Source organism: Ovis canadensis, chromosome 16, assembly GCF_042477335.2.
Source record: "Ovis canadensis isolate MfBH-ARS-UI-01 breed Bighorn chromosome 16, ARS-UI_OviCan_v2, whole genome shotgun sequence".
Lineage (NCBI taxonomy): Eukaryota > Metazoa > Chordata > Mammalia > Artiodactyla > Bovidae > Ovis > Ovis canadensis.
Window position 1 is genome coordinate 44,549,015 of NC_091260.1, and position 27,917 is coordinate 44,576,931.

Below are 27,917 nucleotides of genomic sequence, written 5' to 3' on the forward strand. Positions count from 1 at the left end.
TTTTTTAATTATCTGAAATGCAATAAAATGAGGTATGCCTGTCCTAGGAGGTGTGATCATTGGAAGCAATCTTAGAAGCTTCCTACTACAGAACAGAATGGAAAGATTTGAAATGGATCTAGGGCATAATATCACAGTAGCATCAGTGGGATCTGGTAGAAGTTCATGACCTTGAATTTATATGATAGCAGTTTCTCAGACATTGAGATTTCCTCCAGGAGCGTTTAGTAATCAGGCACCTACAAGGATAATAAGATTGAAGACCCAAGAATGAAGTTAGTGTTAAAACACAGTTCTCTGTGGTACAGGTTTTGTGTCAGTTAATAATTATCAGGTGTTCTCTGGAGTGAAAACGGATTGTTCAAACTTAAGGAGAGTTGACAAACTCAGGGTAGTTCTGGCTACCATATCCCTGTGTCTGTTTTAAGGCAACATTGGAAAGGAGATAGTCTTGTGGTTAAGACTTTGGTTTGAAGATAGCCTGGGCTAAAGTCTTAGTTCAACTTAATAGTGGGGTGAAAGTAGCTCAGTCATGTCCGACTCTTTGCGACCCCACAGTCTATACAGTCCATGGAATTCTCCAGGCCAGAATACTGAAGTGGGTAGCCTTTCCCTTCTCCAGGGAATCTTCCCAACCAGGGATCAAACCAGGGTGACTTTGGGCAAATTGTTTAACTTCATCAATATTCCATTTCCTCACCTTTAAAATAGTGTTGTTGTGAAAAGCAAATGAGAAAATACACGGGAAGCACTTATATTAACATTAGTACCTGTACACAGCAAGCTTTCATTACATGATCTTCATTATTATGCCCCAGTATAAAGTTTATATTCTATTTGCTAGCTGCTAAAATTTTTTAAAAACTACTTATGGATCAAAAAATGAAATCTTTGGAAATTCCCTGATGATCCTGTGATTAGGTCTTGGCACTTTCATTGCTTGGCCCTGGGGTTCAATATCTGATCCGGGAACTAAGATCCCACAAGTTGCATGGTGCAGCCAAAAACAGAGAAATTGTTTTATGGTTACCAAAATGAACTCATACTCTGGGATATCCCCAGTGAGCCCACAGATACAGCAAGCTGAAAAAGGGATCCCGACAAGTCCAGATTTTTCAGAGGGGCCTTTAGTACTTTACATATGCTATAGATAACTAGAGTTATTTCCTCCTTTTCTTCCTTCAGGCAATGTGTTGAAACCAGTATGATAGTATGTACTTGAGAACAGTTACTTAGTTGCTTCTCAGCTTGTAGATGATGGCCTTGATTCTTGCAGTAGTTAAACTCTAATGTTGGCTTGGAAACTTTAAACTAGAAGCATACTCAGTCATTCCTGTGGAGCTGAGAAAGAAGACAGGACAGCCTCAGGTGGCAAAAATCCCAGAAGATAGCAGGCTAAGCAGGGGATGACACACCAGTTCTAGAAATTTCTTTTCAGCATTATTGTCCCAAGTGGCTGCTAAATCTTGAGTGTTCAAGTTTAACTCTGGCCCGGTCTTGGAATAGCAACAATATGAAGTGTATTAGCATGCAGATGTGGAAGTGGTTACTATTCTCCTGGAAGTTGGAGAAACTCCTGAATGTTTATATTGTCAAAGGGTCTTTTAGGATCCAAGGGTTGCTGCTCTCATTTTTAAATTTTTCTTGCAAACAAGGAACTTACTGAACCCTCCCTGGTCTCACTGTGGATCTTCCTCTTTTCCTTAACTTCTTAATGTTGGAGTACCCCTGTGTATTACTTAGTCATTTTAATATATTTGGAATTAAATCTATTATGGTAACATTTGTTTTCTATTTGTTTTACTCTTCTATGTTACTTCTGTCTCATTTCTTACATTATTTTGGATTAATGTTTTTCTCAATTATTCTAGCCTCTATGATGACTTCCAAACAGGACTGGAAGTAGGATGAGGTGAAGCAGGTGATTGCCTAAGTTGCCAAATTTAAGAGGGGATCAAAACTCAGAAATCAAGATAAATGATATTGTTACACATTGTTTTTAGAAAGCATAATGAATGAAAGACTTCCACTGCCAGAGAGTAGATGTACCTTTCACTATTTGTCCCACTAAGCACAACACCAACAACAAAAAACCCTATACCTTATGTAAAAAACCAACATAAGAAGACTCTGAAAGAAAAACAGAAGAAAGAAGGCTGAGTTGGGATCTCAGAATCTGAGAAACAACAAACTGGTAAATTTCTAGAATTTTCTTTTGGCCTATATATCCCAGATTTGTAGGCAAAGAACCCAGCAAATCAGAGGTGCCAGTGAGCCTAAGGGAAAAAAAGCCTGCTCAACAAAACCCTGCTGTCTCTAGTTGAAGCACCAAGAAAGGGGAAGCTTCACAAGATTCTTAGGAAAAAGTCTTCATAAAGTTTTCATAAAACTTATAGGAAAAAAAAAAAACTGCTCTATTGAAGCCAAGACATCACAGGAAGGAATATGGTCCCATCCCTACCCACAGCAGCAAAGCTGAGTGAGGAGCCTAAACGTCTGCCATCTCAGGGCCATAATGAGGAACCCCAATTCCTCTTCTCTGATGCGATGGTGTCAGAGAAGGCCAAACAGGAGCCCAGATTTTTATTCACACTGAGCAGTAACAAAGTCCCCCTAGCTCTTTCCCTGGGGTGATGTCACAGGAGGTGTAGTGGAGCATCAAGACTCTCACCATTATTCAGCAGTAAGAGGCCACCTCCATGGCCTTGTCAGTAAAGACCATGTAGGGAGCCAGAACATCTGTCCCTGCCCAGCAGTGACAAGGATCAATCTCCTCCTTGGGTGCCAGTGGAGGCCAAGTGAGGAACCTGGACTTCTACCTCCATTGAGCAGTAATAAGGTGCTCTTTTCCTTTGCAGGAGCTGTGTCATTAAAAAAACAAATAAACAAACAGTCGAAACAGAGGATTTAAATAAAATGCAGAGTCTTATAACTTGTAAAATATCCAAGTTTCCATTTTAAAAGTTATTCATCCTAAGGAAAAAAAAATAACTTATTCTACTAAGCAAGAACCAATAGATTTTAAACTATTTTCAATCAATAGGTGCCAACAAAAAGAAGACAGAGATGTAAGAATGAGTAGACCATTTTATCCATGCTGAAAATGTTTCAAGAAGCAATTATGAACATGGGTGAAATAAATAAAGAAAATTACAAAGCCTCAGCAAAGTAATAGAAGATAAAAAGAAGAACCAAATGGAAATTTGAGAACTAAAAATTCAATAACTGAAATAAAAAGCTCTATGGATGGGTTCAGCAGAACTAAGAGTACAGAGAAAAGAATCAGTGAACTGAAAGATGGAAGAATCAAAAAATACCCCAATTTGAAGAACAGAGAGAAGAGGGAAAGTTAAAAAGAAGAAAGAAAGAGAGAACAGAGCTTCAGGAATCTATGGGGACTACAGCAAAAGATTTAACATTCATGTCAGCAGAGACCCAAAAGGAAAGAAGAAAGAGTGAGGCTAAAAAAGTATCAATACTTGAATAACTAAATGGCTGAAAACTTCTCAAACTGGATAAGAGGTGTAAACATACGGATTCAAGATGATGAGCAAACTCCAACCAGGTAAGTCAAAAGAAATCAAAATCAAGATACATCATAATTAAACTTATGAAGCCTAAAGACAAATTCTTAAATGCAGCCAGAAAAGAAGTAAAAACTTATGAGAGAAAAACAATTCAGATGACCGTAGATTTCTCATCAGGAATCAGAATGTCAGAGGGATGTGGCATAATATTTTTCATATTCCTTCTGTTCTATTTGGTGGCTCCTTTTGAGTTTCCAAATACGTGTATATTAGACTTCCTATTGGCATTCGCCATGTTTTTTTCTTTTTTTAACCTCTTCTGTATTTGCCATCTCTTGCCTTTTCTGCTTGCTTTCACATGGACATTTTCTTCTGATCTTGTAGCTCACTGATTCTCTGCTCAGGTGTGTCTAATCTTTTAATTTATTGAGTTCCTGATTTGGTTGTTATTTATGTTTAGTTATTTTTACCTTTTGTTACCATTTCAAATTCTCTCCGTTTCTCAATCTTGTCTTTAATTTTCTTGTACACATTAAGAGTGGTTATTTTACAGTCTATATCTCATTGTCTGGAGATTCTGTTTCTTTGTTGCTTTTCTTGTTTTTTTTTTATCATGTTGTTTTATTTCCTTATTTCTTAATTATTTTTTCTTGAATACTGATATTATGTGTGAACATTTTAATAAATAATTTGAGGCATACAATGACTTTATCTTCCTCCATGAAATGATTTACTTTTGCATTTGGCAGGTAGCTAGGGACATTGGTAACTGGGATAAGCTTTGCCAGTGTTAGAGACAGAGGTGATTCAAACTTTGACTTCTTGCCCTTTGAGGAATAATCTACTTCCTGTTCTCTTTTTTCTAGGGTATAGGTTCTTCTTGTGGCTCAGATGGTAAGGAATCTCGTTGTAATGTGGGAGACCCGGGTTCCATCCCTGGGTCAGTAAGATCTCCTGGAAAAGGGACTGGCTGTCCACTCCAGTATTCTTGCCTGGAGAATTCCATGGACAGAGAAGCCTGGCGGGCTACAGTCTGATTATGTATCTTTGGTAAACTTTGGGGCTTCTGTGGTGGTTTAGATGGTAAAGAATCAGCCTGTAACGCAGGAGACCTGGGTTCGATCCCTGAGTTGGGAAGATTCCCTGGAGGAGGGCATAACAACCCACTGGTATTCTTGCCTAGAGAATCCCATGGACAGAGGAGCCAGATGGGCTACAGTCCATGGGGTCACAAGGAATCAGAAACGGCTGACTACGCACAACATAGGTTCTTGCTGCTGCTGCTGCTAAGTCGCTTCAGTCGTGTCCGACTCTGCGACCCCATAGACAGCAGCCCACCAGGCTCCCCCATCCCTGGGATTCTTTAGGCAAGAATACTGGAGTGGGTTGCCATTTCCTTCTCCAATGCATGAAAGTGAAAAGTCAAAGTGAAGTTGCTCAGTCATGTCCGACTCTTCAAGACCCCATGGACTGCAGCCTACCAGGCTCCTCCGTCCATGGGATTTTCCAGGCAAGCGTACTGGAGTGGGGTGCCATTGCCTTCTCCACATAGGTTCTTAACTCACATCAAATCCTCTTCTTTGTTAGTATGCAGATTTGTTCTCACTGCTCGTTTCTGGAATGTTATCACCAACCTCGTATACGTTATCACCAATGACTTCTTTAAATATTCCATAACTGTCTATGCTGGTAATCTTTTGTCCTTCCTTGAGCCAGACAGAGTTAAATGGGAAGTAATGCCTTGTCCAGGCTACCCTGATGGTGATTGTGATAAATGAGAGCTTTTCTTAGGTCTAAGTGAAAACCTCGGAGTTAGAGTAAGGGCACATGGGTTTACTGTGAGGCTCCCTTCCTTTTGTAAGCTTCAGAGCCCAGAGCTTTATTTTATTGATAAAGACAGCACTTTCTTATGTGTTCACTGATTTCTTCTGAATCTTTTAAACTCCTATTTTGTTTTTTTCCCTCTGAGGATCAGGCAAACAAGAGTCCAGCAGTTGATGTCAGTCAAAAATCATACATATACACATATATAACATTATAGTGGGTATAAAGAAAGACATTGAGGATTGTGTTGTGTGACCAGTCTGTTTATAACCTATAGTAGGGAGGAGACCTGGGATGGTCATTCAGTTCAGTTCAGTTCAGTTGCTCAGTCATGTCCGACTCTTTGCGACCCCATGAATTGCAGCACACCAGGCCTCCCTGTCCATCGCCAACTCCCGGAGTTCACTCAGACTCATGTCCACCAAGTTGGTGATAGCCATCTCATCCTCTGTAGTCCTCTTTTCCTCCTGCCCCCAATCCCTCCCAGCATCAGGGTCTTTTCCAATGAGTCAACTCTTCGCATGAGGTGGCCAAAGTACTGGAGTTTCAGCTTTAGCGTCATTCCTTCCAAAGGAATCCCAGGGCTGATCTCCTTCAGAATGGACTGGTTGGATCTCCTTGCAGTCCAAGGGACTCTCAAGAGTCTTCTCCAACACCACAGTTCAAAAGCATCAATTCTTAGAGACTCTTAATTTGGAGGTACTCCCACCCAAGTAATTTGTCTTTCCCCAAAATACTCATGACTGATAATTGCACTTCATAAGATGACATTAACTAGAAGAAAAGTGATAAAGTAACGTTTTCAATACATTTTGAACCTTTATTGAAATAAAGTGATAGGAGTAGCAGAATGGGACATGGGAATTAATTGAAAACTGAACAATAAATGGAGTGAAAAAATTTAGCATTTTTCCCCTGAGCACTAAAGTACTTCAATTTAGTATCTGTTACTGGCCAAACCATTGTTGTTGGGGTCATTGGTTTCTTTCGAAAGATGCACACGCTGGGCTTAAGAAAGCTTCAGTTCAGTTCAGTTGCTCAGTCATGTCCGACTCTTTGTGACCCCATGAATCGCAGCACGCCAGGCCTCCCTGTCCATCACCGACTCCTGGAGTTCACTCACACTCACATCCATCGAGTCAATGATGCCATCCAGCCATCTCATCCTCTGTCGTCCCCTTCTCCTCCTGCCCCCAATCCCTCCCAGCATCAGGGTCTTTTCCAATGAGTCAACTCTTCACACGAGGTGGCCAAAGTACTGGAGTTTCAGCTTTAGCATCATTCCTTCCAAAGAAATCCCAGGGCTGATCTCCTTTAGAATGGATTGGTTGGATCTCCTTGCAGTCCAAGGGACTCTCAAGAGTCTTCTCCAACACCACAGTTCAAAAGCATCAATTGTTCAGTGCTCAGCCTTCTTCACAGTCCAACTCTCACATCCATACATGACTACTGGAAAAACCATAGCCTTGACTAGACGGACCTTAGTCAGCAAAGTAATGTCTCTGCTTTTGAATATGCTATCCAGGTTGGTCATAACTTTTCTTCCAAGGAGTAAGCGTCTTTTAATTTCATGGCTGCAGTCACCACCTGCAGTGATTTTGGAGCCCCAAAAATAAAGTCTGACACTGTTTCCACTGTTTCCCCATCTATTTCCCATGAAGTGATGGGACCAGATGCCATGATTTTCGTTTTCCGAATGTTGAGCTTTAGGCCAACTTTTTCACTCTCCTCTTTCACTTTCATCAAGAGGCTTTTTAGTTCCTCTTCACTTTCTGCCATAAGGGTGGTGTCATCTGCATATCTGTGGTTATTGATATTTCTCCCGGCAATCTGGATTCTGGGTTGTGTTTCTTCCAGTCCAGCGTTTCTCATGTTGTACTCTGCATTTAAGTTAAATAAGCAGGGTGGCAATATACAGCCTTGACGTACTCTTTTTCCTATTTGGAACCAGTCTGTTATTCCATGTCCAGTCCTAACTGTTGCTTCCTGACCTGCATACAGATTTCTCAAGAGGCAGATCAGGTGGTCTGGTATTCCCGTCTCTTTCAGAATTTTCCACAGTTTATTGTGATCCACACAGTCAAAGGCTTTGGCATAGTCAAGAAAGCTTCAGGTTTGCCTAATACTGAAATAGCCTGTTAATGTGCCTCTGTCTCCTCTTAGGTTGGAAGTTTTTTGAGGATTGAGACTATGTCTTCTCTGTGGGCTCTCAGGTATCAACAGGGCACAGCCTCTCTCATTTTTGGAGGTTTCTGGCATATTAGAGCATTGAGAAATCCTGAAACAGGTTTCCAAAAATGGTAGCCTTTTTAAAAGTGTTGATTTAACAAATTTCTGATTTTTGCAAATTAAAGTATAATATAATATAGTTATGCATCCCCCCCGCCATGACAGGATTTTTAGAAAGAAGATAATTGATAGTGCCAAACAGGCATAAAAAGTTAAAGTTGTAGAATCACCATCTTGCATTCCTGTCACTGTATGTCTGTCTCTGAGGCCTTTCAAGTATATGAAGTCTGAATTCAGATGGACCTCCTGCTTCCTCTGACTCCAACTCTTGCATTGGCCTTGGTCGTATTCATCTTCGTACCAGGAGCCTATCACTCTTTGTGAACCTATGGACTCTAGCCTACCAGGATCCTCTGTCTGTGGGATTCTCCAAAGTGGTTTGCCGTGCCCTCCTCCAGGGAATCTTTCCAACCCAGGGACGGAACCTGCATCTCCTGTGGCTCCTGAATTGCAGGTGGATTCTTTGCCATTGAGCCACTGGGTTTGCCATTTCATATATAGTAGTGTGTGTATGTCAACCCCACTCCCCCACTTTGTTGCTCCCTACTCACTCCCTGGTAACCGTAAGCTAGTTTTCTATATCTGCAACTCTATTTCTGTTTTGTAGATAAGTTCATTTGTACCCTTTTTTAAAAGTCCGCATATAAGCAATATCATGTTATCTTTCTCTTTCTTTGTCTGACTTACTTCACTTAGTATGACAACTTCTGGGTCCATCCATGTTGCTGCAAATATCATTATTTTGTTCTTTTTTTATGGCTGAGTAATGTATATGGAAACGTGAAAGACCATGAATAGGCAAACTAATCTTGAGAAAGAAAAATGGATCTGGAGGAATCAGGCTCCCTGACTGCAGACTAAACTACAAAGTTACAGTAATCAAAACAGCATGGTACTGGCATGCATGCACACGCACGTGCATGCACCCACCCACCCACCCACCCACACACACACACACAGAAGTATAGATCAATGGAACAGGATGGAGACCAGAGATAAACCCATGCACCTAATTATGGTCACCTGATCTATGACCACCTGACCTGCCTCTTGAGAAATCTGTATGCAGGTCAGGAAGCAACAATTAGAACTGGACATGGAATAACAGACTGGTTTCAAATAGGAAAAGGAGTATGTCAAGGCTGTATATTGTCACCCTGCTTATTTAACTTATATGCAGAGTACATCATGAGAAACGCTGGATTGGAGGAAGCACAGCTGGAATCCAGATTGCCGGGAGAAATATCAATAACCTCACATATGCAGATGACACCACCCTTATGGCAGAAAGTGAAGAGGAACTCAAAAGCCTCTTGATGAAAGTGAAAGAGGAGAGTGAAAAAGTTGGCCTAAAGCTCAACATTCAGAAAACGAAGATCATGGCATCTGGTCCCATTACTTCAAGGGAAATAGATGGGGAAACAGTGAAAACAGTGTCAGATTTTATTTTTGGGGGCTCCAAAATCACTGCAGATGGTGACTGCAGCCATGAAATTAAAAGATGCTTACTCCTTGGAAGAAAAGTTATGACCAACCTAGATAGCATATTCAAAAGCAGAGACATTATTTTGCCAACTAAGGTCCGTCTAGTCAAGGCTATGGTTTTTCCTGTGGTCATGTATGGATGTGAGAGTTGGACTGTGAAGAAGGCTGAGCACTGAAGAATTGTTGCTTTTGAACTGTGGTGTTGGAGAAGACTCTTGAGAGTCCCTTGGACTGCAAGGAGATCCAACCAGTCCATTCTGAAGGAGATCAGCTCTGGGATTTCTTTGGAAGGAATGATGCTAAAGCTGAAACTCCAGTACTTTGGCCACCTCGTGTGAAGAGTTGACTCATTGGAAAAGACCCTGATGCTGGGAAGGATTGGGGGCAGGAGGAGAAGGGGACAACAGAGGATGAGATGGCTGGATGATATCACTGACTTGATGGACATGAGTCTGAGTGAACTCCGGGAGTTGGTGATGGACAGGGAGGCCTGGTGTGCTGCGATTCATGGGGCTGCAAAGAGTCGGACACGACTGAGCAACTGAACTGAACTGAATCTATGACAAAGAAGGCAAGAATATACAATGGAGAAAAGATAGTCTGTTCAATAAGTAGCACTGGGAAAATAGGACAGCTGCATAAATGAATATAGTTAGAACACTCTGTAACACCACATACAAAAATAAACTCAAAATGGATTACAGACCTAAATGTACGCCTGGATACTATGAAACTCTTAGAGGAAAACATAGGTAAAACTGTCTTTGACATAAATCACAGCAAAACCTTTTTCGATCCACCTCTTAGAGTAATGAAAAAAATACAGAAGCAAATTAAACTTTAAAGAGTTTGCACAGCAAAGGAAACCATAAACAAAACAAAAAGAGAACCCTCAGAATGGGAGAAAATATTTGCAAAAGAAGCAAACAACAAAGGATTAATCTCCAAAAAATATACAGCTTAAGCAGATCCAAAAACAAAAACAAACAAAAAAAAAAAAACAAAAAAAAAACCACCCAATCAAAAAATAGGCCCAATATCTAAACAGACATTTCTCCAAAGAAGACATATAAATAGCAAACAAGCACATGAAAAGATGCTCAACATTACTAATCATTAGAGAAATGCAAATCAAATCCACAGTGAAGGGGATTGACCACACTGGATTCGTGTGGTCCAGTGGATAACAGTTTGCCTTCCAGTGCAGGGGGTATGGGTTCAATCCCTGGTTGGGGAGCTAATATCCTCATGCTTCAAGGTAGATTATATATATATATATATATTATATTATATATATATATATATAACAAGTTCAATAAGGAGTTTAAAAAACTACAATGATTTATTACCTCACATTGGTCAGAATAGCCATCATCTAAAAATCTATAAACAATAAATGGTGGGAAATGTGTGGAGAAAAGAGTACCCTCCTACACTGTTGATGGGAATGTAAATTCCCTATGGAGGAGTGTAGATTCCCTTTGAAGCCACTATAAAGAACAGTGTGGAACTTCCTTAAAAAGAAAATAGACACATAATGGAATATTACTCAGCTACTAAATAGAATGGATTTGAATCAGTTCTAAAGAGGTGGAAGAAACTGGAGCCTATTATACAGAGTGAAGTAAGTGAGAAAGAAAAACACCAATAGAGTATATTAACACATATATATGGAATTTAGAAAGATGGTAACGATGACCCTATATGCAAGACTACAAAAGAGACACAGATATAAAGAACAGACTTTTGGGAGAAGCATTTTTACAGTCTTTTTTTTTTTTTTTTTTTTTTTTTGCTGCTGCATGATATTATTTTATTAAAAAAATTTGAAGGAAGCTAGTGTGGAGCTCTGTTTATCCGCCCCCAGGCCTGGACCCGTGCACACATCCTCCCACAAGCCCTCACATCTGGGTCAGTTCAGAGTCCGGCTGTGGCTCCATCAAAAAGCTCAAGGCCCAGGCCAAGAGCTGGGGAGGGAGCCTGGCAGCCTGGACCTGGGCACACAGGGAGGGGCAAGGTGGCTTGTATGCATCCTGGAAGGCAGAACCATCAGGATGCCTCTCTGGGGGGCCCCAGACACAGCTGGACTCCAGGGCTCCCTTGATGGTTCTTGTCCTTGGAGAATGCTGCCAGGTCTTGGGGGGTAACCCAAGCTCTTTGAACTCCAGGCTAGGTTTCTGGGCACTGCTTACATGGGCCTGGTGTATACTGGGGGCATGGCCAAGGTATGACAGGCTTGGGGTGCAGCTCAGGAGTGGGGCGTTGGGTATACTGCTGGGGCGTGGGGACCCGGGGGGCAGGGAGCCGTGGGCTGAGCAGATGATTGACAGGGGCTGGGAGCTGCCCTTCTGTACTGGGTCTGGAGCAGCCAAGGGCAGAGGAGGTAGAAGGCTGACGCTGGCACTGTTCTCCTTTGACAGCAGGTGGCTGGGTAAGGCAGGGGTTCCTGAGGAACTGGGTGAGGAAGGAGGGGAGGAGATCAGACTCAGCGACAGGTCCTGCAGAGCCAGGTGTGAAGGGGATGGCTCAGGGCCCTGTGCCCTCTGACTTGGGCCCAGAGAGCTCAGGATTTGCTGGTCATTTTCAGGGATGTGCAGCCATAGCCTGGAGACAGTGCACACAGCTTCTCCTGTGGCTCTGCAGTGAGAGGCAGCCCAGGGGATGATGGGAGAACAGGTCTGTAGGAGAAGGCAAGGGTGGAATGATTTGAGAGAATAGCATTGAAACACGTATATTAGCATATGTGAAATAGATCACTAGTCCAAGTTTGATGCATGAAACAGGGCACTCAAAGCTGGTGCACTGGGACAACCCTGAGGGACTGGATGGGGAGGGAGGTGGGAAGAGGTTCAGGATGGGGGACATGCGTACTCCCATGGCTGATTCATGTCAATGTATGGCAAAAATCACTACAATATTGTAAAGTAATTAGCCTCCAATTAAAACAAATAAATTAATGTTAAAAAAAGAAAAATAGAGCTACCACACAATCCAGCAATTCCAGTCCTGGGCATGTATCTAGAGAAAATCATAATTCAAAAAGATACATGTATTTAATGTGCATGTGAATGGCCTAGAGAACCTATTTTTGTGTCTAAAGTTTACAATAAATGTATTTAACAGCAGAAAAAAAAAAGATACATGCACCCCACTGTTCATTGCAGCACTATTTACAATAGCCAGGACATGGAAATAACCTAAATGCCCATCAGAGAAGAATGATTAAAGAAGATGTGGCACGTATATACAGTGGAATGTTAGCCATAAAAAAGAATTAAATTTGTTTTTAAATTGTCTTTAAACTGACTCATTTTGACTTCTGAAAGTTCAGGTACCAAAATACGAATTTCACATTCCACTGCTAGGACTCCCAAAATTCCATTTTACACATAATTTTGCAATAATTCAATAATGTTTCTAGACTTTCAGTGCACAATTTTCCCTTGTACTTTCCTATCATGATTTAAAAATCTTAGCTGGAAAAAATCTAAGCTAAATTTAAAGAATGTATGAGCATGTGGAGGGAAAGGGAGGAAGTAAATAAAATCTATACCTCAATTTTGACTCCATAAGCCAATTTGATTAGGGATATATCCAAGGGATAACTCAATCAAGGGAACTCCAGAGACATCTTAAGTGAATGTCAGAGTAGATGGAAACTCTAGATTGTCCTAGAAATATTCCACCCATCCCAGGGTCCCCCAGACTGGAGAGTCCAAGGCCAAGTCTCTGGGACAGTGCAAATTCGCTGAAACTCAGCTTTTATCTTCCTCTTATTCTACACACTCTAGCTAGGTGATCTCATTCTTCATCTTGCTTAATATAAAATCCAGACCCAAATCTCCAGCTCAGAAATTAATGTTCAGCTCTAGGCTGGTGGCTCTGTTGGGATGCCCATGGGGTACCTCAAAACCATATTTTTTACATATGAAATTTACTCCTTTTACTGAATTTTATTCTTGTATATTGATCTCCACATCTGCCTGTTAGTAGAACAAGTCATAAATCTGAGAAGCATCCCTTTTTCTTTTCTCACCCACTTTTCTCTCTCTTTCATACACACATACATCTAATCAATGTATTACCAAGCTCTGTTTATATTAAGCCCCTAACAACTCAGATCATTGATTAACAAAACTCCTGGAAAGCCATTTGGCAACTTTTATGAAGAGGCATTGACAGTTTCATATCCTTTTACAAACTGTATAATGTTATGTAAGTCAAGGGTACAGTAAAATCCCACATTTAAAAACTATGTATATGTGTGAATGTAGGCATCCCCTTCATGGATCACAGCCTCATCATGGGGAAGTGGCTTTCAGTCCCAAAGAAGGGCAATGCCAAAGAATGTTCAAGCTATTGTACAATTGCGTTCATTTCACATGCTAGGAAGGAAATGCTCAAAATCCTTCATACTAGGCTTCAGTAGTATGCGAATGGAGAACTTCCAGATGTACAAGCTGGGTTTAGAAAAGACAGAGGATCAGAGATCAAACATTTGCTGGATCACAAAGAAAGCAAGGGAATTACAGAAAAACATGTACCTCTGCTTCATTAACTATGCTAAAGCCTTTGACTGTGGATCACAACAAACTGTGGAAATAACAGACTACCTTACCTGTCTCTTGCAAAACCTGTATGTGGGGCAAAAAGCAGCAGTCCCTTACATGGGATTACTGACGGGTTCAAAATTGGGAAAGGAGTCCGACAAGGCTGTATATTGCCACCCTGTTTATTTAATTTATATGCAGAGTGAAAGTGAAAGTGTTTGTCCCTTAGTCGTGTCCAACTCTTTGCAATCCCATGGACTGTAGCCCACCAGGCTCCTCTGTCCATGATTTTTCAGGCAAGAATGCTAGAGTGGGTAGCCATTCTCTTCACCAGTGGATGTTCCCAACCCAGGGATTGAACTCAGATCTGCATTGCAGGCAGATTCTTTAACATCTGAACCACCAGGAAAGCTGGGAAATGCTGGGCTGAATGACTCATAAGTTGAAATCAAGAATGCAGGGAGAAATATCAACAACCTCAGATATGCAGATGATGCCACTCTAATGGCAGAAAGTGAAGAGGGGCTAAAGAGCCTCTTTATGAGGGTGAAAGAGGAGAGTGAAAAAACTGGCTTGAAATTCAACAAACAACTAAGATCATGGCATCTGATCCTATCATTTCATGCAAATAGAAGGGAGAAAAGTGGACGCAGTGACAGATTTTATTTTCTTGGGCTCCAAAATCACTGCAGAGGGTGACTGCAGTCATGAAATTAAAAGATGCTTGCTCCTTGGAAGGAAAGCTATGACAAAACTAGACAGCGTATTAAAAAGCAGAGACATCACTTTGCCAACATATGTCCCCATAGTCAAAATTATTATTTTTCCAGTAGCCATTTACAGATATGACAGTAGGACCATTGAGAAGGCTGAGTGCTGTAGAATTGATGCTTTTAAATTGTGGTGCTGGAGAAGACTCTTGAGAGTCACTTGGAAAGCAAGGAGATCAAACGGGTCAATCCTACAGGAAATCAACTCTGGATATTCATTGGAAGGATTGATGCTGAAGTGGAAACTCCAATACTTTGGCCACCTGATGCTAAGGGCTGACTCAATGGAAAGGACCTGGATGCTGGGAAAGACATGATGCAAAAGGAAAAGGGAGTGACAGAGGATGGGATTGTTAGATAGCATCACCAACTCAAAGGACATGAATCTGAGCAAACTCTGGGAGACAGTGGAGGACAGAGAAACCTGGTGTGCTGCAGTTCATGGGGTCACAAAGAGTCGGACATGACTCAGCGACTGAACAACAATAGACAAAGCAAACAAAATGAACTAAAAATACATCAAAATGTTAAAAACTCTCTATCTTTTGTTGGTAGAGCAGTAGACACTTTTTCTTTTCTTCCTTACAAGGTTTAGTATTTTCTAATGTTTTACACCAAGCATGTGCTATTATCAAATGTAAGTTCCATGAAGACAGATGCATTTTTTGTTCCCTTATGTATTTGAAGTGCCCAGAACAGTGTTTTGCATATAGTAGATGTGTAATAAATAGTTTTAATTAACTAATTTATTTAGTTTTGGCTATGCTAGGTCCTCGTTGCTGTGCATGGCCTTTCTCTAGTTGCGGCAAGCAGGGGCTACTCTTCATTGCAGTGTTTAGGCTTCTCATTGTGGTGGCTTTTGTTGTTGCAGAGACAGGTCCTACACATGTGGGCTCAGTAGTTGTGACACATAGGCTTAGCTGTTCTGAGACATGTGGACTCTTCCTGGACCATGGATCAAGCCCTTGGTCCCCTGCAATGGAAGGCTGATTTTTAACCACTGGACCACCAGGAAGCCCTTAATAAATATTTTGAAATTAATCTTTATAATGTAAAAAATAAAATGAATAATAAATATATTAAAATTCCATTTATTGTTCTTTCTGGATTGTATATAATATTCGTCCCTTCCTTTAAACCACCTGTGGCTAAAATGGTCAGCAGTGGTCATACCTGCAAAGTCATACCTGGCTCTTGATTTTCTTTTTCTGCTCAGCTTTACAAAGACTTGCCTTCTATTCTTTCCTTTCACCTCTCCCAGCAGACATTGATAGGAAGACTGGTACAGAGGAGTTTCCAGAAACTGGCATCACAATCATGGTGGAATAAGATGTTTCTTGTTTTTGTCTTCCCCATCAACAACATTAGTTTGGCATCTGTTTATAAAGAAAGGTGTCTTTGTGGGAGTTGTGGGATACAGCACCATATGTCAAGGGGCTCAGGAGAAGTCTTTCTCACTGTGCATCAGGCAATATGCATTCAAACCTTGATTCTGGCTAAGGACCCTGCAGTGATCTGTGATCTAGCTCCAGCTTCTCTTGGTTGAGGCCCAGGAGCCCCTGGAAAGTGCTGTCTTAGAAAATCACCAATGAATGACAAGAGCCTTTTGTGGAAGACCAAATTTCCAGAGAAGTTCTAGCATGTTACTGGGTGGGGAAAATATGTGTGTGTGTGTACACTTACATGAGTTTAGATGTTTCAAAGGGGATAAGAATACAGCTTGACTTTACTTGCATCTCCCATCCCCCAAAGTAGCACAGTAAGGCCAAGAGGTCTTCTTGGTCTATGCTCTTTTTTGAGGGAATGAGAGCCTGTAAGTGAACACTGCTTCCCCAGCTTTTGAGATACTGACAAAAACACCCTCTCCCGCTGTGGCAGAAGGAAGGCGCTTTGGCAGATGGCAAGTGAGCATGCGCAGAATGCCTGCCCAACTTGGCGTGCCAGTGTTTGTCCAAACTTGAGCTTGAGTGCACCTTTGGGAAAACCAAAGAGGGGCAGTCAGCCCAAGGCCAGGTTCATTGCAGAGTCCAGTTCAGTTCAGTTCGGATACTCAGTCGTGTCTGACTCTTTGCGACCCTATGGACTGCAGTACGCCAGGCTTTCCTATCCGTCACTAACTCCAGGAGCTTGTTCAAACTCGTGTTTATTGAGTCAGTGATGCCATCCAACTGTCTCATCCTCTGTTGTCCCCTTCTCCTCCCTCCTTCAATCTTTCCCAGCATCAGGGTCTTTTCCAATGAGTCAGTTCTTTGCATCAGGTGGCCAAAATATTGGAGTTTCAGCTTCAGCATCAGTCCTTTCAATGAATATTCAGGACTGATCTCCTTTAAGATAGACTGGTTGGATCTCCTTGCAGTCCAAGGGACTCTCAAGAGTGTTCTCCAACACCAAAGCTCAAAAACATCAATTCTTCGGCGCTCAGCTTTCTTCACAGTCCAACTCTCACATCCATACATGACCATAGCTTTGACTAGATGGATGTTTGCCAGCAAAGTAATGTCTCTGCTTTTTAATGTGCTGTCTAGGTTTGTCATAGCTTTTCTTCCAAGGAGCAAGCGTCTTTTCATTTCATGGCTGCAGTCACCCTCCGCAGTGATTTTGGAGCCCCCCAAAATAAAGTCTGTCACTGTTTCCGTTGTTTCCTCATCTACTTGCCATGAAGTGATGAGACCAGATACCATGATCTTAGTTTTCTGAATGTTGAGTTTTAAGCCAACTTTTTCACTCTCCTCTTTCACTTTTATCAAGAGGCCCTTTAGTTCTTCTTCGCTTTCTGCCATAAGGATAGTGTCATCTGCATATCTGAGGTTATTGATATTTCTCCCAGCAATCTTGATTCCAACCTGTGCTTCATCCAGCCTGGCATTTTGCATGATGTGCTCTGCATACAAGTTAAATATGCAGGGTGACAATATACAGCCTTGACGTACTCCTTTCCCAATTTGGAACCAGTCCATTGTTCCACATCTGGTTCTAACTGTTGATTCTTGACCTGCATACAGATTGCTTAGGAGGCAGGTCAGGTGGTCTGGTATTCCCATCTCTTAAGAACCCAGAGAAGGCATATAAACTGAAGAATTCAACCACAAGAGAGAACAAGAAGAGTGGAGTAAGTGTGTCCATAACCTGGCTGAGAGAGCCTCCGAATCTCTAGGGGGGCTGACAGAGACATTTATCTTCACAAAGTAAAGCCTGGTGGAGGTGATTGCTGTTTCAAATGGAAGTCAATGATGTAACTTCAAAGAACATGGAAAATCTACGAGGAGCGTGAAAACCTGAGGGCACACAACACATTGGGGAAGGTTAGTATATAGTCAAATTCAGAATACTCTAACACTGTAATTTGGTGGTGTCTTAACCACTTAACTCTAGAATAAAGTTTAAAGGATAAGACTGTTAAAAAATAACTATAGCTACAATAATGTGCATGAATATGCAGTATAAAAAGAGGCAAATTGTTAACAACATTAAAGGGGTGGTAAATGGGTAGTTTATATATGCAATCAGTTATGTGGCTATAATCATAAAAGACTGTTGTGTCTATAAAATGTTTTATGTTAAGCCTCTTGGTAGCCACAAAGCAAAAACCTACCGTAGATTCACAAAAGATAAAGAGAAGCAAATCAAAGCATACACTACAAAAAAAGTCACCAATCCACAAAGGAAGGTAACAAGAGAGGAAGAAAGGAATGAGGGAACTTCAAAACAGCCATAAAACAATGAATAAGATTGCATTAATAAGTTCTTATCTATTAATAATCCTCTATTTGTAAATAGATTAAATTCTCCAGTCAAAAGTCATAGTGGCTGGATGGAAAAAATAAGAACCAACTCTATGCTGCCTATAACAGGCTCATTTCTGATTAAATAACACATATAAGCTCAAAATGAAGAATGGAGAAATATATTTGATACAAATGGAAACCAAAAGAGAGCAAGGTGAGCTATACTTGTATCAGGTGAAATAGACCATTTAAGCCAAAAGTAATGACTAGAGACAAAAATGGTTATGTAACCATAAAAGTGTCAATTCGTGAAGTAAATAGGACAATCAACACATACCTACCTAAACATATTAGTCAAATACTAACAGATCTGAAGGGAGAAATGGACAGCAATTCAGTAGACTTCAATACCCCATTTTCAACAATGGAGAGATCCTCCAGAGAGAAAATCAGCAAAGAAACATTAACTTGAACTACTGCAGCCATGAAATTAAAAGACACTTACTCCTCAGAAGAAAAGTTATGACCAACCTAGATAGCATATTCAAAAGCAGAGACATTACTTTGCCGACTAAGGTCCGTCTAGTCAGGGCTATGGTTTTTCCTGTGGTCATGTATGGATGTGAGAGTTGGACTGTGAAGAAGGCTGAGTGCCGAAGAATTGTTGCTTTTGAACTGTGGTGTTGGAGAAGACTCTTGAGAGTCCCTTGGACTGCAAGGAGATCCAACCAATCCATTCTGAAGGAGATCAGCCCTGGGATTTCTTTGGAAGGAATGATGCTAAAGCTGAAACTCCAGTACTTTGGCCACCTCATGCGAAGAGTTGACTCACTGGGAAAGACTCTGATGCTGGGAGGGATTGGGGGCAGGAGGAGAAGGGGACGACAGAGGATGAGATGGCTGGATGGCATCACTGACTGGATGGACGTGAGTCTGAGTGAACTCCGGGAGTTGGTGATAGACAGGAGGCCTGGTGTGCTGCAATTCATGGCGTCGCAAAGAGTCGGACACGACTGAGCAACTGAACTGAACTGAACTGATACTTTACCCTAAATGAGGCTCACAGACATATACAGAGGACTCCAACCAACATATTCTTCTACCTGGGACATTCTGCAGGACAGCTCCTATCCTAGGTCATAGAACAAGGGTTAACAAATTTAAGAAGATTGACATTATACCAAATACTTCATTATCACAGTAGTATAAAACTAGAAATGAATACCAGAATGCCAACTGGAAAAATAATAAATATGTGGAAATTAAGCAACATACTGCAGAAGAACTAATGACCAAAGAAGAAATCAAAAGAGAAGTAAAAATATCTTAAAACAAACCAAAATGAAAAAACAACATACCAAAACTTATGGGATACAGCAGAAGCAGTTCAAAGAGGAAAGTTTATAATGATAAATGCCTTCATTAAGAAAAAAGAAAGATCTCAAATAAGCAATCTAACTTTACAACTTAAGGAGCTAGAAAAAGAAGAACAAACTAAGCTCAAAGTTAGCAACAAAAGGAAATAAAGAAAAGAGCGGAAAGAAAGACATAGAGAGCAGAAAAACAATAGAAAATAGAAAAGATCACGGAAACTAGGAAATCTTTTTATTAAAGATAGAGAAAATTGACAAACTTTTAACTAGACTAAGAAAAAAGAGAGAAAAGGAATAAAAAGTGAGAAATTAAAGAGGAGACATTACAACTGATACCTCAGAAATACAAAGAATCATAGGAAATTACTATGAACACCAACAAACTGGATATCCTAGAAGAATTGGAAAGTTCATAGAAACATACAACCTACCAAGAATGAATCATGAAAAAATAGAAAATCTGAACAGACTGATAATGAGTAAGATTAAACCAGTAATCCAAGACTTGCCTAAAAAGAAAAGCCAAGGACCAAATGGTTTTGCTGGTGAATTCTACCAATCATTTAAAGAATGATTAATACAAATCCTACATAACTCTTCCCTCCAAAAAAATGAAGAGAAGGGAACACTCACAGAATCATTTTACGAAGTCAGTTTTACCTGATACCAAAGCCAGATAAAGACACTGTTAAAAAAAGAAAACTACAGGCCAATGTCTCTGAGAAATTCAAGTGCAAAAATTCTCAACAAAATTCTAACAAACTGAATTCAGCAGTACATGAAAAGGATCCTACACCATGATCAAACAGGTTTTATCCCTGGGATATAATGATGTTTCAAGATACACAACTCAAAACATGTGACACACCACATTAATAGAAGATAAGATAAAAATTATTAAATAATTTAATGGGTTCATATAATAATTTGACAAAGCCCAAATCTTTTTATGACAAAAACTCTCAGCTAATTTAGTATAGAAGGAAATGCATATAATCTAAGTTGCTTCAGTCCGACTCTTTGCATACCTGTGAACTATAGCCCACCAAGCTCCTCTGTCCATGGGATTCTCCAGGCAAGAATACTGGAGTGGATTGCTGTGCCCTCCTCCAGGGATCTTCTCAACCCAATGATCGAACTCTTATACCTCCTGCATTGGTAGGTGAATTCTTTGCCACTAGCACCATCTGGGAAGCCCATAGAAAGAAAATACATCAACATAATAAAGGTCATATATGACAAGCCATCGGAGAAGGCAATGGCACCCACTCCAGTGCTCTTGCCTGGAAAATCCCATGGACGGAGGAGCCTGGTAGGCAGCAGTCCATGGGGTCGCTAGGAGTTGGACACGACTGAGCAACTTCACTTCCACTTTTCACTTCCATGCATTGGAGAAGGAAATGGCAACCCACTCCAGCGTTCTTGCCTGGAGAATCCCAGGGACGGGGGAGCCTGGCGGGCTGCCGTCTATGGGATCGAACAGAGTCAGACACGACTGAAGCAACTTAGCAGCAGCAGTAGCAGCAGCAGCATGACAAGCCATGCTAATATCATACTCAGTGTTGAAAGGTTGAAAGCTTTCTCTGTAAGATTAAGAACAAAACAAGATGCCAGCTTTCACCACTCTTAGAAATATAGTGCTGGGAGTTCTAGCCACAGAAATCAGGCAAAACAAAGAAACAAAAAAAAACAGCAATAAATATCCAAACAGGAAAGTTAGAAGCAAACTTCCTTTGTCTGCAGATGTTATGATCTTATACATACAATCCTAAAGTCTACACCAAAAAAATTGTTAGAACTAATCTATGAATTCAGTAAAGTTGCAGGATTAAAAAATCAACATACTGAAATCAGTCGTGTTTTTATACACTAACAACAAATGACCTGAAATAAAAATAAAGGAAATAATTCCATTAACCATAGCACCAAAAACAATAAAATATTTAGGAATAAATTTAACTATGATGGGGAAAGATCTGTATATAGAAAACTATAAAATACTGATAAAAGAAATCAAAGAAGACACAAATAAATGGAAGAATAGCCAGTGTTCATGGATCAGAAGAATTAATATAGTTAAAATGTTCATTGTATACAAAGCCTTCTATATATTAAGTGCAATCCCTAACAAAACCTCATTGACCTTTTTCACAGAAGTAGAAAAAAGTCCTAAAAATCCTAAAATTTGTATGGAATCATAAAAGACCCAAATAGCAAAGCAATCCTGAAAGAGAAGAACAAAGCTGGTGGCATCACATTGTACTACAAAGATTCGGTAATCAGAGCAATATGGTATTGGCATAAAAGAAGACCAGTGGAACAGAACTGATAGCCCAGAAATAAACTCGAACGTGCACAGTCAGCTAATATGTGCCAAGAGATCCAAAAATACTTAGTGGGGAAATGATGGTCTCTTCAGTAAATGATGTTAGGAAAAATAAATAACCACATTCAGAAAAGTGAAACTGGATCCTTATCTTACTTACACCACTCTCAAAACGTCCCTTGATTCCTGGTCCAGGAGGATCCCCTATGCTGTGGGACAACTAGGGCCACGCGCCACAACTACCGAGCTCACGAGCCACAACTCCTGAGGCCCGCATGCCTAAAGCCTGTGCTCTGCCGCAAGAGAAGCGGCTGAAGTAAGAATGGAGCAGTAAACGGTAGAAATGAACAGCAGCCCTCGCTCACTGCTGCTAGAAAAAGCCCACGTGCAGCAATGAAGACCCAGCACAGCCAAAAACAGATAAATTGTTTCAAAAAGACTTAAACAGAAAACCCGAAACCTTAAAACTTGTCGAGGAGTAACAGGGGAAATCTCCTTAACACTGGTCTTGCTAATGATGATTTGGCATGACACACAAAAAAACAAGCAACAAAAGCAAAAGTTAGTAAGTGGAGTTATATAAAAAATAACGCTTCTGTATCGCAAAGGAATCAGTCACCCAAATGGAAAGGTAACCTGTAGAATGTGAGAAAATATTTGCAAATCATATATCTTATAAAAGGACTCATATCGAAATACATAAAGAACTCATAACATAATAGCAACAAAATCTAATTAAGAAATAGTCAGAGGAACTGAAAAATTTTCTTTCCTAAAGAAGAAAAGATACCGACATCACTAATCACAAGGGAACTCTAAACCCAACCACAATGGGATAGAACTTTACCCCTGTTGGAATGGCTGTCACCAAAAAGACAAGAGGTGACAAGCGTTTGTGAAGAGGTGGCTGTGCACTGCTGATGGGAAGGTAACTTGTTGCAGTTACTAGGGAAAGTAGCATTTACTGGAGGTTCCTCAAAAAGCTAAAAATGGAATGACTACATGATCCACGCATCCCCTTTCTGGGTATGTATATCCAAAGGAAACAAAATCAGGATCCTGATGAGATATCTGCACTCCCATGTTCATTGCAGCATTATTCATAATAGACAAGACATGGAAACAACCCTGTGTCAGTCAACAGATGACTGGACAAAGAAGACGTGGTGAGTGCATGCCTGGGCTAAGCTGCTTCAGTCACGGCCAACTCTTCGTGACCCTATGGACCGTATCCTGCCAGGCTCCCCTGTCCATGGGATTCTCTGGGCGAGAATACTGGAGGGGGTTGCATCCCCTCCTCCAGGGGATCTTCCCAACCCAGGGATCAAACCCGTGAGTTTTACATCTCTTACACTGGCAGGCAGATTCTTTACCATTAACTCCACATATATATACTCAGTGGAATACTACTCAGGTGTGAGAAAGAAAGAAATCCTGCCATTTGCAGCAACATGGGCAGAACTTCAAGGCATAATGCTAAGTGAAATGTCAGAGAAAGACAAATACTATATGGCCTCACTTACATGAGGGATCTAGAAAAGCTGAACTCATAGAAACAGAGAGTAGAATGATAGTTGCCAGGGCTGGGATGTGGGGGAGAAGAAGAGAGGTCAAAGGGCACACCATGAACTTAAGAGGTGCCAGGAGAGTAGATCTTAAATGGTTTCATCAGGAAAAGAAATGGTAATTGTGCGATGTGACAAGGTATTAACTAATGTTCCCATAGCAATTGTTTCACAGTATATAAGTATATTAAATTAATACATTGTATACCTTAACTTACAAAATATATGTTCATTTTATATCAATAAAGGTTGGGAGGGGAACAAAATGTTTTCACTTTGACTTTTTGGTGGCTGAATTTAGTTAATTGGTTAATCCTCTCAGGATTGAGCCTGTAGCTTTAGGCCATTGCAAGTTCTAGGTTTGCCCCTGAACTACAGCGTTTGGGTTTGTGTCAGGGATAAATCACAGTATTGACGCCTCAACTACCGTAGAGCCTGGCTTGCTGCTGCCCCCTAGTGGTGAGTGGGTGGCAAAGGCCCCACTGCTTTCCTTCCGGAAGGAGGGAGCCCCAAACATCCAGCCTGGAGGTTAACAAAGGCTGAAATTGGCTAGACTACTGAAATCTGTCACACCCCGTCTCCTCCCCTAACCCTCGCCAAATAATTGAGTCAGGCAAGAGGAAGGGTCAGGCCCGGCCCTGGGAGGGTGGGCTGAGATGGGATCCCTCACCTGAGGTGCTGGATCTGAGCCCTTTCCTAGTCAGTACCATCTCCCTACTTGCATGGATGTGAAATGAACACAACATAGAAGGTGGACAGAGTGGATCTTCTGGCAGGAACCCAAGTCTAAACTGTGTGGGAAATTTGTGGGAAAACAAAAATTGTTTTTGTTTTACTCGACTTTTCCAAATGAATTTTGTTGGCTGTCGGTTTTAGAGGCGGTGACTCTAGTGGACAAAAGTGTGCCTCGTAGTTTGGTTTGACTCTACAGTCTACAGGATTTTTTGACCCAGAAAATCCTTTTTTTTGGTTTCCTTTCCTCTCTCTTTTTCTTTCTTCCAACTTACTTTTCTTCTCTGCATTCTCCTGCTCTGATAGCTCTGAGCCTCTGCACCATCGTCATATTTTCTAAGCCTAAAACCAAGACCCTTGTAGCATTTGAGGGATATGGCATAAATGTTGTTTAGTCACTAAGTAAAGTCTGGAATCCTATGGACTGTAGCCAGCCTGCCTCTTGTCTGGATTTCCAGACAAGCATGTTGGATTGGGTTGCCATTTCCTCCTCCAGGGGATCTTCCCCACCCAGCGATTGAACCTGAGTTTCTTGCATTGGCAGGTAGAAGAGGGAAGAGGGAAGGGTTGACTTGAGACTTGGGGGGAAAATTCCATGATCTGAAGCTGCTAGAATTTTCTGAGAGTCAAACACTACTTTTTGATTTTCTTCCTCTTGCACTATCTTGTGTTCCCCTTCTTCCCTTTTCTTCTCCTTCTTCTCTTTTCAGGGAGCGTGAGTAAATGAGGAAAGGAGATTAATCATGAAGTCTTTGTTTCTCTGATGATTTTCCTTCTTGGTTTAGCTAAGGAACTACACTTTGGTCTTTAGTTTCAGGGTCCTTGCAACTGTCCATGTTCACTCCATCGCTAGGCTCAGCCCCTCATCACATCACATTCTGGATGCCCCAATCTCTGGGCTACTTCAGTGCCTACCAGGGGTTGAGCAGCTCCTTGCTCCTGCCCCAGGATCCCTGTGTTTAAAATATTAAGGCAAACGAAAGACATTTAAATATCTTTATTAGAATGGTTTATTTAATTTGTGGTGGAAAGATGTGTGAGAAAGGAAAGATGTAAAATTTCAAGATAAGGTGTTGAGAGACAATTTTCATCTTTTATCCCTATGATCTCATCTAAAAACCCTGAAAAAAATAAATAAAAACCCTGATATAGGGACTTCCTTGGTGATCCAGTGGTTAATAATTCACCTTGCAACACAGTGGACATGGATTCCATCCCTGGTTTGGGGCAACTACTCAGGCCACACATACAACAAAGATCCTGTGTCTGGGAGACCCCAGGAAAGCAAACAAATAAGCATTAAAAAAAAAAAACTAATAAATATAAAACAAACATTCTCAAAATATCCTGAAAACAAAAAGAAAAATTTGAATATTTACACAGTAAGGAAATCTAGATTTATTCCACTATGATTGTTAAACAGATTGCAATAAGTAAATATAATGTTGACTGGTGCCGCTGTTGTATTTCTTTTTATGGTTTTTAGGAACAGAAATTGGATACCGCAATTGTGTAAACGTAAAGTAATTTATTAGGGGATAACACATAACTTGTGGGGTCTCCCGCCAGGGCACCACACAGTGGCTGCGAGGGCCTCAGTGTGCAGCTGGGTGCTGCGGAGCCAGGGTGCAATCTGTGCCTGGAGACCCAGAGTCCCTGCTGCCTGCAGGTGGAGTACCTGGTCCTGCGCCTGAGCCGAGCATCTGCCTACTACAACCTGGAAAACATGCATTTTCATTTAGCTTTCAGCTTCCATCTGAACCTTTGGTAGCCTCATTCATCGGGAAATATGCAACTATTCAGTACTGTGTGAGAACCTCTGTATTGAAAGCTCAAGAGAAAATAGTTGGCTGTTGGGTTTTTAAATTAATTAATTTTTTCCATTTTATTTATTTTTAATTGGAGTACAATTGCTTTATGGTGTTGTGTTAGTTTCTACTGTACAACAGCATGAACCAGCTATATGTATGCCTATCTCCCCTCCCTCTTGAGCCTCCTTCCTATTCTCCCACCCCACTCTGTTAGTTTTTCACCTCTGGTCCAATTTCACTGAGTGCCAAGACTGAAGGAAAGGGATACTGCAATGGAGAATCTATTCCAATTTACACAGAAGTAGAAAATTGTTGCTCTCGTCTGATTGATCCCAAAGTGGCTGTTTTCCAGATGCAGACATACCTGGTCAACAGGAAAACAAAGACTGTGAGGCTGGAGGTGGCCAACGTGACTGGGAACCACATCGCCTCCAGGAGCACCAACAGCTGGAAAGGGAAGATCCTTAGGATTCCGCCAGTGATGCCAACCATCCTGAACTGCTGCAGCATAAAGGGGACTACTCTTTAGCTGTGTCTGTTCACATTCCTGGTGCTAAAACAAGCTGATGCTTGAGCTGTTGTTAGTGATCAGCATGATTCCATTAGTAATGGTTTTGGCAGCAGGAACTCCAGAATATCCAGGTGGTTCATATGAGCTGGTTGACACTGACTCTGCCAGATCAGCTGGAAGCACCACCAAACTATGAAGACGTGGCATGGGAGGAAGAATTCTCTAGACACACTTCTTACCTTCAACCCCCTGTGAGGGGGAGTCATGCCGTCCTTTGTTTGCCTTCCCTCAGGAATCAGATTTTGGACTCCGCCTCTTTATTCAGAGGTAAATTCACATCCTAGAGATGTAGAAGAGACCCAGCCTGCTTCCTTCATTCTCTGAACATATTCAGAAATCACTGTGTTAATCATCAAATTAGAACGTTGGTTCTTTACCCCTGCCCTTTTGAGGAAGAGGGAGGGAAGATGAGCTTAAGGACGTAAATATATATCAACACTGAAGATGACAGAAGTTAAAGAATTTGTTACTTACCAGTGGGGCAGCAGGATTGTTGCACAAGTTTGTGATGCGGTCTTGTGTCCCTTTTGAATGAGAGGGCAAAGATGTGAAAAGTCACAGAATGTAATGGAAGTCCTGATGTGATAAAGTGGAGGGGTGCCTGTGTTGACCCAAGAGAAAGTGCCTACATATAGTGGAAACACTATGTGAGCATATCTTTAAGAAGGCTTCTCAAAGTGGAAAAGCTGTGTCTTATTCTTTAAAGTGGTATGAATGCATTAGGAGGAGATAATTTTGGAGAATATAGCAGCACAGGGGTGTAAATGAACAGAAAAGAAGCCCACTCTAAATACAAAGTGAGGCCCTCTGGTGTCAGGGTCTTTACATTACACAGGACAACTGGAAAAACCATAGCTTTGACTAAACGGACATTTGTCAACAAAGTAATGTCTCTGCTTTTTAATATGCTGTCTAGGTTTGTCATAGCTTTTCTTCCAAGGAGCAAGCGTCTTTTAATTTCATGGCTGCAGTCACCATCTGCAGTGCTTTTGGAGCCCCCCCAAATAAAGTCTGTCACTGTTTCCATTGTTTCCCCATCTATTTGCCATGAATTGATGGGACCATATGCCATGATCTTAGTTTTTTGAATGTTGAGTTTTAAGCCAGCTTTTTCACTCTCCTCTTTCACCTCCATCAAGAGGCTCTTTAGTTTCTTTTTGCTTTCTGCCATTAGGATGGTGTCATCTGCATATCTGAGGTTATTGATATTTCTCCCAGGCAAGCTTGATTCCACCTTGAGATTCATCCAGCCTGGCATTTTGCATGATGTACTCTGCATACAAGTTAAATATGCAGGGTGACAACATATAGCCTTGACATGCTCCTTTCCCAATTTTAAAACATGTTGTTCCATGTCTGGTTCTGTTTC

General features: G+C 41.1%; 1 protein-coding gene and 1 pseudogene across 1 annotated transcript; one reads left to right on the top strand and one right to left on the bottom strand.

Moving 5' to 3' along the window:
- Positions 1–11,026: 11,026 nt before the first annotated feature.
- Positions 11,027–22,665, bottom strand: LOC138422030 (adrenocortical dysplasia protein homolog). Its single transcript, XM_069556577.1, has 2 exons — positions 22,660–22,665; positions 11,027–11,803 (listed from the first exon to the last, which is right to left on the bottom strand). The coding sequence occupies exons 1-2, from the start codon at positions 22,663–22,665 to the stop codon at positions 11,027–11,029; spliced, it is 783 nt and encodes a 260-aa protein (XP_069412678.1).
- A 320-nt stretch (positions 22,666–22,985) lies between these two features.
- Positions 22,986–26,872, top strand: LOC138422031 (arrestin domain-containing protein 4-like; annotated as a pseudogene).
- Positions 26,873–27,917: the final 1,045 nt, after the last annotated feature.